At 34.7% G+C, this 13,268-nt stretch overlaps 1 protein-coding gene across 2 annotated transcripts in view; it reads right to left on the bottom strand.

Annotated features, from left to right (window-relative positions):
* Nucleotides 1-2,912: 2,912 nt before the first annotated feature.
* LOC132544489 (stabilizer of axonemal microtubules 1-like) overlaps nt 2,913-13,268 on the bottom strand; it is a 102,836-nt gene continuing 92,480 nt past the window's right edge. For both annotated transcript variants that reach the window (XM_060208094.1, XM_060208095.1), the window contains exons 3-5: nt 7,674-7,786; nt 4,979-5,065; nt 2,913-4,412 (exon numbers count right to left, since the gene is read on the bottom strand). In XM_060208094.1, the coding sequence (XP_060064077.1) occupies nt 3,415-4,412; nt 4,979-5,065; nt 7,674-7,786 (1,198 nt within the window). In that variant the 3' untranslated portion in view covers nt 2,913-3,414. The remainder of the gene's footprint in view (nt 4,413-4,978; nt 5,066-7,673; nt 7,787-13,268) is intronic.

Raw genomic sequence — 13,268 nt, 5'->3', positions numbered from 1 at the left:
AAACAGCACTACAGCATACAGAAGCAACGGTAGCAATAAGGTTAATTCAGATAATTTATCAATCTTATTCAAATGGAGTTCCCAATTAGTATGTTTCTGGTAAGCTTTCTCTGTCACTTACTTCACATCAATATATCGGGCAAGCTATTAACAATCCGTGTGTATGTGTGTGTGGTCTGTTTATTTATTTATTTTTTATATTATTTTACTTTCGACTAAGAGGTTTAGACTCCACTTAAAACGTTTTACTGAAACTTGGTGGTGTGCATGACTGTTAGTTTTTTTTCAATGAATTTGGAATTAAGTGTTGTTGCAATCTTAAAATCTTTTTTTAACTACAAACAATAAATTGGGCTGACAGTGCCACTGCTGCTCTGTGCTGAGGCTGTATTCTTATCATATGTTCATATTTCTCGTAAAGGCGGAAAGCTGAAATCTAATATGATAAAACCGAAAAACACTTACTTGTTGCTGCATTTGCTACACAACAATGGGATTTTATTGGGAAAATAACACCTAAAACTAAAGAAGTAGATGTAGATTCTATCAACATCAGCAATATTTTACACCAAAACTCTGCCAAAGATAACTGTACGTCAACAGTACAGTTCATACCAATTACAATTATTCACAATTCACTGCTACCAACAATAGAATTACAATTAGATACATTAATAACAACCCTACTTCGTCCTTTCCTTTTCTTTCTCTTTTTATATCTTTAGTCTAGCTCGACATCAGAGTTAAACTCTTTTTATGAACTGTTTTCCCCGAAAAGGTATAAATGTTATGTGGATTTTAAAGAACTTCAAAGAACATTTTACTAATCTTGGACACCCTGCTCAAAGAACATATGCTTTTCCACCCTGTGCACTACCCCATTTCAAAGTACAGGTCTCATCAATGATGAGGTTAGGAGAGCCTTCTATTCTTGCTAAACTATTCTGGAGCACATTTCGTGAAAAGTACATGTAAACCAACAAGAAATATATACAGAGGGTGAAATAAGGAAAACATCAAAGTTTCTAGTAGACATCTTCCAGCTGACTATTGAAATATCCTTGTGAACGAGTTCACGCCATTCTCGGCCGACTTATTTTTGTATGAGGTCGAATTTATCGGCAACTATCAAAACAAGCCACAAAGGCCCTTTCAAATCGTACAACATTTAAATATATTGCTGATATTTTGTCTGTAATTAAACAGAATCATCGTTGATATCAAAGGTATATACCTACCACAAATAGACATCAAGGATGCGAACGACACGGCCGCTTACCACATACACATTTCTACCCCAAAAACAGAGGTTGGCTTATTATAGGACAATGAAATCATATTCGTTTGTAATTTTGCTGAAAGCAACAGATGGAGGGCCTTAGGGAACTAACATTGATTGATGTACAAATTCCTACCCCAAGTCATAGGGTGGGCTTATTATAGGACAATGAAATAATGTAGGGACTTATCATCAGGTATGAGCTTATTGCTAAATCAATGTCAACAGTAAGATAAAGACAAAAACAAGACTGATCTATCAGGCAGGTATTTATTTATTTTCCAGATTAGATGAATATACCAATGAAATGAAATATGTTAATTTTTACATAATTTCTTTACAAATGAAGTCAAAAGCATTTATTTACATTACCCAAATGCCATAGAAATTGACCACTTGTTTATATTTCATAAAATAACTTTGTAAAATATAAACTAGGTCACTGTGACTCAATATCGAAAGATGATGGAGACAAAGGTAAACAGGCAATATTTAGAGAAAACTTTCTCTCTGCTATCACAGAAATTTATATACAGGCACACTTTAAATTCATCTTGATACCAATGTATCCATCATCTTGGGTTTAAAACAAAGTCTGAATATATCACAGAAAAATGGTTCTACAAATAAATACCCAGTAACTAAAATTGTACGCTAACAGGATATAAATAACACATATAATATCTTGTCATCTCCGACTTAATCTACTCCATAACTAAAGTGGCTAGTGAAATTCAGGGTGTTACACTTACTGCATATACTCCAGGGGAGAATGTTGTCTATCATGTGATCTGATATCGCACTTTTATAAATAAAATGTGCAATTGTTAAACAGAATAAAGCATAAAACACAAATATAATCTGTAAAATTTATATATTAATAGCTATGACATGGTTTTCTGCTGAAAAAATTGTAGTTAAATATTTATTAAGGTTACATAAAGCACAGAAATGCAAATTTAATAATATTACTCAATTGGAAGGCAACATTATATCTCAGTGAGAATTTGTGACCCTGAGTTATACAACAACTGAAGGAATTGATTTTTGAATCTGAAATATTTCTCAAAGTATTGACAATTTTAACAGTAGTCACGACAAGGAACAATGACACATAGAATAAAGAACTGAAAGTGTTTTATAGCAGAGAGTGCAAAAAATTGTATCTAAGTGTATATTGTGAACAAGTCAGGAATTAATGTTTTCAGCAGTATGTAGTGTAATAGAGGTAATACATATCAATTGATGTCTGTATTGCCAGCCCTAAAAGCGAATATATATGTTCAGTTAAAGGAGCTGCATGTTTCTCCAAAAAAAATGTTATATATCACATTTATGTAAGATCTTTGGCCTCTAATAGTTAAGCAACAAACAATGCTTCAAATTAAAGCATCTAATATTAGCACAATTACATATATACATTATGAAGACTACACAGAAGGTGATACTTCCACGACTCATATCTGGTCTAAGAATGGAAGTAATGTTAAAATAAAAATATTACATATAGATGTAAAAAGTTTGAAAATTCTACAACTTCAAACAAAAAAAACTTTTTGGAATAAAAATATCCTCATAAACAATTAATTATTCTATAATATTACCTGTACAAAACAATAGTACAAAGAGTACAGTGTGTGATATTTCAATAACAAAAGATATTTGAATTACTTCCCTTTGTATTTCAAAACAGACCTGAAATCTGGAAAGGGATTGGTATCGTCTTTGATCCAGTTTCAGCAATTCAAAAATAATTGGCTGAAACTTTAACAAATCACAAGAAAATATAGGTCACTGCCACTCAAACTTGAGGTGTAAAGGACTGCCTAAATCCTGTTCCCAAGATATCGAAAAAGATACCACCAGTTGTATATAATTACATGGTAATAGTTTTCATATACTTTTTAAAAACGTGACATAAAAATCAGAAACTCTGATTTCAATGCCAGCTGCTGTACTCTGTTTAAGAGCTGACTGATGGACAGAAACCAGAGTGAGAAAGACCCATATTTTCTCCGTGTCTAAGATATCATACCAGTCACTTGGTGTGACAACAAAACATGGGGTCCAATTTTCATATCACAGACAATTTAATGATTAGATTGCTATTTTGGACTAATGTCTAATTTTCTGTCTTATGCAACAGACATTGTTAACTTGTTGGGAGTTTGCCTGGCAGCATTTAGTGGGACGATAGTCTCCATCACTGGCTGATACACTCGATGACCTCTGTTGTCAACTTCAGTAAATTTAAAAGTTGATGAAGGACCATCCAAAGAAATTGCAGGACAGACACCTATTTTCTTGGGTGTGTAGTCGGTACGATACATTGTACCATCTTCAAATTTGGCATTGCTTTGTAGGGCGGTGTTATCCGGCTTGAAGCTTCTTAAAGGCTGCTGTGGATGGGCAATGTAATGGGCCTTCTGTGTTGACATGCCCTCAAATGGAGCATTAGTTGGGTGGTACTCATCACGCACAATTGGCATGTTCTTCTGTCCCATGTCCCACTTGATGTAGTCGTTAGCATAACTGGTGCTACCATCAAATGTAGCACTCCTTGACTTGTTGGCAGATTCTGGACGCTTGGCTAGGCTCCTTTGGATGGGAAACTGTCTGTAGGTGGTGTTATGAGTTGTGTCAGATTCCATTGACCCCTTTGGTGGCTGGTACTGCTCTGGAACATGGTAAAATGGACGTTGCATTGGCCATTTCTTATAGTCGTTGCGGTTTGTAGTGTTATCCTCTAATGGAGCACCAGATTGGAATGCAACTCCTTCAGGTTTAAAGCTTTGCGTCTTTTCCCCAATGTGACCTAGGTAATCTCGTTTGAAGGTTGTCTGTCCATCGAATGCCGCCTGCGGGGGTTTGTATCCTTCTGCTGGGTGGACAAATCGTTTCTCCATGGGATGTTTGATATAGGAGTCTCTGTAGTCAGTGCGGTCAAAGAAGGGCTGGTCAGACATGCGTGAAGCTTCTACTGGCTTCATGAGGGCCCGTCTGGGCTGGGCATGCTGCATATAATCATGATGCATGGTACTCTGGCCCTCAAATCTGGCATTTGGTGGCTCCCAGGCATCAGCATTTGACACTGGGCCCACACGACCAGACATGTCCCACTTCTTGTAGTCAGCTGCAAAATTAAATTATCTTCTTACTGGTCTTGTTTTTGTATGCTTCATACTGGTTAATATAAAAATTATACCACACTTGCCAATCTTTTCTATTTTGGAGGTAAATTTATCATTTTTTAAATTAAGATTTTGAAATAAATGGCATTATTTGTTGCTTATAGTTTCAGAACCCAATAAATCCACCCAGAAGTTTACAATACTCTCTTTTATTTTCCAGTACTAGGTTGTTGTTCACAAATGGACTTTTCTCAGGAATGGGAGTTTTAATCTCTCCAAGAGAAATTCCAAATAGATGTCAAGTGTGTTGAATTGTTAAATAACAAATTCCTTTTTTGTGTTTATAATTATAACAGTTCTAACATTTGGACTACTCTAATCATCACTGCCATGGCTGATTTGTCTGTTCATCTAGTCGACCTAAGAAAGTTGGAAATCTTAACTCAAATTGCCCTAATTATTAAATTTACATGTCCTTAATTTAGTTGATCTATGCCACTGCTCTTTTCTGAATTTTTTTTGTATGACTTTATTTTCTACATGTAACTTTCATGTAAAGTTCTCTTACATTTGTATGTTGGTTCACCCTCAAATCTGCCCGATACTTGTCTGTGTCCGTCGAGCTTCACTGGTCTGGCAGGTGTGCCTCGCTTCTCTGTAATGGAATTCAAATAAATAAAAAACAATAGAAAATAAAACAACTAATGTTTATGTAAGTGAACATTGCATTCCTGGAGACCTAACTGAAGTGGACATCATATCAGCAATATTTCTATGTAGACAGGTCAATGAATAACTCATAAGGTTTGATTCCAGGTACATAGTGGCACTAAAACTCAACCTGTATTTACTTCAGTGTCAGATAAGCTTAAGCATAAACAAGCAAACATAATATCTTAAGGGAAAACTGATTGTTAAGTAACAGGAAACAATATATTCCTCTTCAAGTTAATATCCTGCTTTTCAGCTAAAAGTTATATATTTGTTATATTATAACAAAATTTAATGGTATCTGGTCTAGTAAAGTCATTAAGATCTCTAATGGTGTTAAGAGAAATTCAGGTTCTAATTTTTATTTTTTAGCTATTTCTGTATTAGATTCCTGTATGAACATGTTGATAGTCCATATAGTGTTAAAATGTATGTAAAAAAAAATCCTTAAGCTTTGCATCAAATTACATTATATTCTGTGAAGTACAGAGTATGTATGAGTTGTCTCCCCTAGATTAGTTTCAACTCATAACACACACCCCTTAGCAACATGTAAACAACCATGTATGTTGTGCTGTGCTCTCATACAATACACTGATTAGCCTCTCCAGTGTGTACACGTTACTTCGTTCTGGTGGGGTAAACAAATAAGACTTGGATCGCTGTTGACATTTTTGTACAGTATATATAAGATAAATAACTATATATGTACATCTTACAGAAATATGAACAATCAGATCCAGGCCTATAACTATAGATTATATAACAGAATATCAATTAGTAGAGACTATTGACAATTAGTCAGGTCTACAAATATTTTTTGATTCAACAATGATTTATGAAAATGAGATATTCTATAAAATAGTTGTTATTTGTATCAAATTATACATGTAATTATAAATTTGATAAATTTTCCTTTATCAAAATGCAACTGTTCTAACAGTTTAAAATCTGTTTATATAGATATATGTCACCAACCTTCTATAAGATTTCAGAGAGAGATTTACAGTGATCAATATATGACACACAAGGCTCTATCTACAGCACAGGTGTATACCTTGGCATACAAGGTCAGGTTTTGTTAGCCCCGTGTTTTATGTATTAAGATCTCTGGTCAATGTTACGTAGCTTTGATACCCGGTATAATGCTGAAAGAATTTGATCTATGATATAGTCTCCCGAAAAACTTAAGGTAGGTACAACCTACCAGAAATTTGTTGTCAACAGAAACGTCAGGTGTTTCATAAGTATAACTTTCTTTATTTCCACTTTTATGACCAGTATTTAAGAATGTGTTGTAAATATTGCAGAGAAATTCTTCCTTTTATCCTGATCAATAAAAATGGCTCTCGTGTCCTTCAGTACAAGTATAGCATGTAATTTAAAGTGTCATTTCACCATGTACCAGGATATTTAACACCTATGTGTAAAACTGACACACAACTACCTGTAATAGGTATACTTTACATGCTATGGCTACAGGTAACATTTTGTACCTGACGCAAACATTTTCCTGTCTACAAATATATGATATTCTTTATTACAGGACAAAGGCAGTTTAAATAAAAAGTGTCCATCAATGAAACTAATTGCAATAACGTTTAAAATGATTATTATCTTAAAGCCTGCTGGAATAGAGCCTTGCCCACACAGTGTTTTACAGAGATTCAATCCTATCAGAAGAGCGGTTTGTTTTCTTAAGATCAATATACATAAGTCGTCCTGAGTAGATGGCTCAGCTATCTACTGTAGACCTGTAGTAACACTGACGACTTTTGTCTGCTCTGACAATTCCTTTACAAGAGCTATACAGAATTAGTGAAACTCCCTATTGCCACGATCAATATTTAAAATATCAGAAAGGTAAGCTCAAGCCATGTGACCAGGCAACCAGGGATAATATTTGCTGTAGGATGAATATATGAGTCCACTTTGTATATAAACCTACCTGTCCAACACTGTGATATGAGAACCACTACTTGTACAAATATTTTATTACATATCCTAGTATGTATGTAAGGTTCAGTATTTTAAAGCAATAACAGTATACACAAAAAAACTGTCAAGTTTTTATAAATTCCTAGTACCTCTTTATCTCTTTTTGAAAGTAAGGAAATGGTGCAAGGATATGATCCCGTCTCTTTCGTTACTGTGTAGAGAAATAGACGAGGCTATTTATGAGCCCTTTCACATCTAATAATACATTATTATGGTTATCCAAGAAATTAAGTGCCAGTACATTTTTGTGAAAAGAAAAAAAAAGTAATCTCATTGCTCTCTACTAATTCAGTCTCCTTGTGTTGAGCAGAGTTTCGGCCTGAAGTACCTGGGCATATTGCTTACTGATGCATTGCAACCCAACATCAGCAAATACTAAGAAATTAATGACTTGTCTTACAATGTAGCTATAACTAGTTCACTGATGGTGACAACTTTACAATGTGGCTATTATTTTTTTTGTGTCTAATTTTCAGTTATGAAGATTACAAAGCCAGCCTACAATATGACAGAGAGGAGACTGTAAATCTTAAACCCTCATCAATGCAACTTACCGATGTAATCTTTTTTATAGGAGGTGGTGTTGTCCATAAGTCCAACTGGCTTCTTGTACTGGTCAGGTACACGGACGAACGGCTTTTCAATTGGGTGTTTGATGTAGTCTTGTCTGAAACAGGTAAAAAATGGACACACTGGCTACAGAAATAGTCATTTTTTTGTCAGAGAGTAATTGGTCAGTATTGATGCTTTAAGTGTGAATCTCCACTTATATCATGGATTTCCTGTGTAATTATTAAAAACCAAGACCAAACATTGGTCATTCAACACGGTCAGTCTGTCAGGGTTTTTTCCCCCATTCATTTTACAGGTCTTCAATGTCATTATAACTATCATGAATTTATTATTTAATCTTTATTGAGTTGTTTACCAGGCATGAAGGAGAGCTCCATCAGTTTCAGCATTAGTCTAAGTGACTTGAGTACCTAATCCTCAAGTTTGTTGACTATTGTAACTCTATTCAAGTTCATCTACCAGCATTGTAATTAATCTTTTCTAATAAAGTCTTAATCTATTTACATATACACAAACTCCATAGTAATATCATTGCAGTGTAGTGTATAAATTATCGTGATCCATTTTGTTGTTTACCTACACTTGACAATGTTAGCATTTCCTCTGTTTGTAATTGACTGAATTGAAAATTGAGCAACCAGGTAGCTGTGACCTATTTTATGTAGTTAGATTTTAGTGCTTCTTCTTCTCTTGTTAATTTTGACCTTGTATTTTACTTATGATCAAACATGCCAAATATTTCTGCCTTGTAGGCAGGGCATAACAATTGTGTCTGCTGTCGGCATGAAATTTGAGGTCTTATGTACTAATTAAGTCTGTATAGAGAAACAAAGAGTTTCAAAATGATTTTATTTTGATTCTTATATAGAAATAAAATATAAATAATAACCTTTGTTATCTTTTTGCAGTTTGTCATATCATAATCCATCAATAAGCCCAGGGGGTCGACATATTTATTTCTTACAGAGAAGACTGCTGACTATATCTGTATGTTTATATATACACTGTATGGCTATCACCACCAGTCTGATATATACCTGTAGTACAATTGAATTAACAACACAATAAACAAAGCGAAAAATAAACATTTATTTGTACAAACAGTACATATGACAGAAACAGTAGAGACAGGAAATTAAGGCTCATTTGATTCTATCGCCACGTGTAGTTTATTTGTAAACCTAGAATGACGTAAACATTCTGGAACAGAAAATATTTCTGATTCACGTGGAATGAATACAGGATACTGTAATGTATAACATGAGTGTCCATTTCATGCAAGATTTATCAAATTTGTGTAGAACTTTTCATCATTGCTGATCACAGAAGGATAAAATACAACTTATTTAAATATATTTCATAAATAAATTTGTTTACCACATAACTAAATTGAATTGATTTGATACCTGACATAGTGACATCAGACTTAAAGACATCTTTCATTTTTGATTGAATCAATATCTGACAATTCATGAGCTCAACTTGTTTCCAGCTTCAGTAGAGGAATGATCAATGACAAGTTCATAACATAGACTATATATATGGAGGTCATGATATCAACACTTGCCAACCTTCTACCAAGTCCATGGCCAAAATTTATGCAACTCAAAGTTCAAAATTCCAAGATTCAGAAAAAGAATTCCCGTTTAGACCCAACAATACATTCAAAATCATAATGTTTTGATGTTCTCTTTAGTAGAATATATCATAATTCTGAAATTACAAATAATGTAGAATTTTTTATAACAATTCATGTCAGAGTGAAAAAAATCTAGTCTCGCTTCAAAATAAAGATGGCTTACAAGTGTTCTGTAAAAGTAAGTAATTATATGACAGAGAATACTTTTTTTTTAAAAAGTACACATAAGTACCTGCATAATGTTACCTACTACTGGTGTAATTACATATATATTTAACATATTCTACAAGCAGTTAGAATAACTTGTAAGTTTGGTTGTGTGTTAAATACATAAAATGATAGTCAATTACTGAAGTTGTTATGTGTCAAATCTTGAAATGTTGTTTAAAACTAAATAACATGTATTGTTAATAGAAATTCATGATTAATACCAGAGCTTTTTCTTTCCAAACATGAATCTTCAATATCTCATAAACAGCTGGTTTATTACTACAAAATCGCCTCGGGTGAGGGGACCCTGTAAGAGTGTGAAAATTTCGTAGATGTGCACAGCAACATGATATGTCCCACAGACCTTTTTAGGTAGGTGTTAGAACTACACTACGACATAGCTGTTAAAATTAGTTCACAACAGAGCAAGATATATATGGCTTGGTAATATGACTGAAGTAAACTAGAGCATAAAGTCAGTGATTAGATAATATAAATTTCAGTTAACTAAAGCAAGGTAACGGTTAGTAATATAGTTCTAGTTCATTATAGCAAGCTTAAGGTAAAATATAAACAACATAAATTTAGTTCACTATAGCAAGATATGACTAGCAATTCAGTGCTAGTTCACTATTGCTTTGGTGAGTTTATACACTAGCATGGTAGACAAAACAAGAATTCATTGAAATAACAGATTGATAAGGAATATGTGACACATACAATGATTACCTTTATAAAACATCTCAAACACTGTCACAACAGGTAAAATCACACATAAAATGTGAGGGATAAAAAGTAAAACAAATTCTTTAAATAATAATATTTTAGGTGAAAAACACTGACCCTTAGATTAACATTCTACAGTTTGATCATTATGTCTTTCAAAGAGAATGTATCAGGAAAAGTTTCATCAAAAGTTTCTACGAGGCTAAAATGATTGGTTATTAGTCACCATGTTACCTGCTGCCAGTGTGTGTCACTATTTACATATCCATCTCAGTAAGAGTACACCACTTGTCCTTTCCCTACACTACATCAGGATTATCTGAACTCTTCTGTCCTACCCTTATCACATACTGCTATAAATTCCTTCCAGTCTTAGGCACGAACGCCCTCAGATCGGACACCAAAAACGTCATTAGGTGCAAACATACTGGTGACTTTCCCATTTGTGTAGCCATCCTGTTGACCATTTTGGGGGTTATAGTGCTGCCTTGTTGTATCATCATTGTTACTGTCCTGTAACCAATCATCATCCTCCACTGCAATGATGCTTGTCTGTGTCCCACGATCACATGTATCTATAAGTTGTAGACTCAGTTTCTCCCTTGGAGACATGAACTGGTTCTTATTCCAGACTTTTCGGTCATTTCCTGCAATTTCTCTTCCATTACTGTTGTTAGTTGATGAGAGCTCATCTGTCGGCCACAGTTTAGGTACATCTGTTTGTGGTTTGTTTACTTGATCCCAGTAACAGTAGGGAGAACTGTCACTGATATCCTGCCATTTTACCTTCTTGCCCTGGTGACCCTTAATAAAGGTTTTCTCTTGGTATCTGGAATTACTGTCGTCCGTGTGATATGGGGCACCTTTCCTGATGTCCTCTGGTCGCTCTCCTTGCCTAGCCTTACCTCCCCCTAACTGAGGCATGCTGCGTGATGTTTCCCATGAAGCCTGATAACCTGTTTTCTTATTGCCTCCATTATCAATACTCCTACTGCTGGAAACTTGTGGACCAGCATCGTTTTTGAGTGATATTGGTTGGAATGATTTTTCCTGCCGGCCTTGACCTTGTTGTCTTGGGGTACCAGCAACCCCTTCTCTTTTATAGGAATTCCTGTCCACCTCCTCCATGAAGTAAGGAGATTTTTTGTAGACTTCCTCCTTCTGTTTGAGTCCATTTTTTCTTTTGTCACCAGTGGCTCGGGGAGATAATATTCCCCCCTCTTCCTTAGCACTGAAGTAACCATCATCTGAACCCTGGTGTTTTGGACTCTGTGACAATTTCAGCTCAGGTTCATCTACAAGGTATGGTGCCTTGACAGATTCAAATTTGCCTCTCTCGCCTTGCCTTCCTCTCTGTGGAATGCCATTTGATGAATCAGAAACTAACCAAGAACTCTTAGTTTTCGGAGATCCATTATTTCTGTCACCGTGGTGATTTCTTGTTCGGCTTTGCTCCTCAAGTTTGGTATCAAACCCTTCGAAGTCTCTAATACCAGAACGGAGAGAATCTTGATATCTTTTCTGATACTGATCATCAGTAGAATCTTGTCTAGATCTTCCAAGGCTCAAAGACATTTTGTAAGGAGACACTATTAATTACTGGAGTGGTACTTGACCAAGAGACTATGTCACAATAAAATGTGGATCTTGGTGCCAATCTGCAGAGTGGAGCCGATGCTTATGAATAGACATACAGGTACACAGGTAGCACAATTATTTCACATCTAGAACTACCACACTTGGGGCCCAAAGTGGGAAAACTGACCAGGTTTACCAACACATATTGTGCATAAGCTACTCTTGTGATTTTTCACATTTTCCAAGAATTCATTCATTAAGTATTATTATGTGGACAAACAAGATAAACAGATGTAATGTGATTAAAAATTAAGGTATCTTTTTCAAGAAATCTTTTCTAGCATTTAATTGCCCTCTTTTACCCTCTACCCCACTTAAACTCCCACAGATCCATCCTATCAAACTCATAGTATCTATGAATGAATAATGAGGCTGAGGAATCTGCAGCGTTCTGTGATGGTTCAGGGCGAGTTTGTCTCCATAGAACCTCAGCATTGTTGATCAACAACTCAATTATTAATGTCCAGCAGGTCGGTGGTCAGCTAGCTTAGCTCAGGTGTTTACATATAATAAAACTAGGCTGTCACCCACTGGGACTACTAATATGAGAACATCACAACAAACGTACAACTGCAGACCTCCTAGTGAGGTCAAAATTCTTTTATAGTTTGATAACACTGATGGAGGTATAATTTTTGAAAAATTATATTTATTATATCCTAGACAAACTTATTTATTGTTCATTTTAAGACAATTAAACCAGCTAATATATATCCCATTAACAATGCTATGCAACAACGACAAAACCAGGAGACACCTTCAGAATGTTTTCCCCTGAGTGGAGTTTTTTCATATTTTGTCATTATTTTCTGTTTAACCTTCATGGTATATCAGATGTCCATCAGTTTGATCATTGTTTCATTTGTTCTCATTACAGAGAAACCACTTGTTAATTTAAATATCTATCTGTAATGGATTTTCACACAGACAAAATAACAGGAAAAATATAACATACTTAATCATAACATCTACAACTTTTATCAACTTATTAGACAAAACTAATAAGGTCATACAGACAATCATAATCTGGTCACGTCAAAAGGGAATGCATGAAACAGATGGGGACGTCTTGTTACTTATCAATAAATTCATTATGTGATCATATAAATGAACCATAAATATTTGATAATGAATGATGCCATAGAGATTGCGAGTCTGCAGGGCTGTGAAGTAATGTTGACTTAAATTACTCAATATCATCGTGTAATTTACCTAAACAGATCATGCTGCCATAGGAACAGTGACAAAGGTATAAAGAGAAACAGTAAACATCATACTAAATGGCACATCAGCTTTGTCAATAAATAATTCCTGGTACTAGTAATGTTTGATTTTATTCCCAAAAGAAATTACTACAAGTTCA

Source organism: Ylistrum balloti, unplaced genomic scaffold (genome assembly GCF_031769215.1).
Source record: "Ylistrum balloti isolate Yb309-2 unplaced genomic scaffold, AGI_CSIRO_Ybal_v1 Utg369800, whole genome shotgun sequence".
Taxonomy (NCBI): domain Eukaryota; kingdom Metazoa; phylum Mollusca; class Bivalvia; order Pectinida; family Pectinidae; genus Ylistrum; species Ylistrum balloti.
Note: the sequence above shows the minus strand (reverse complement) of the source record. Positions and strands in the feature narration are given on the sequence as shown.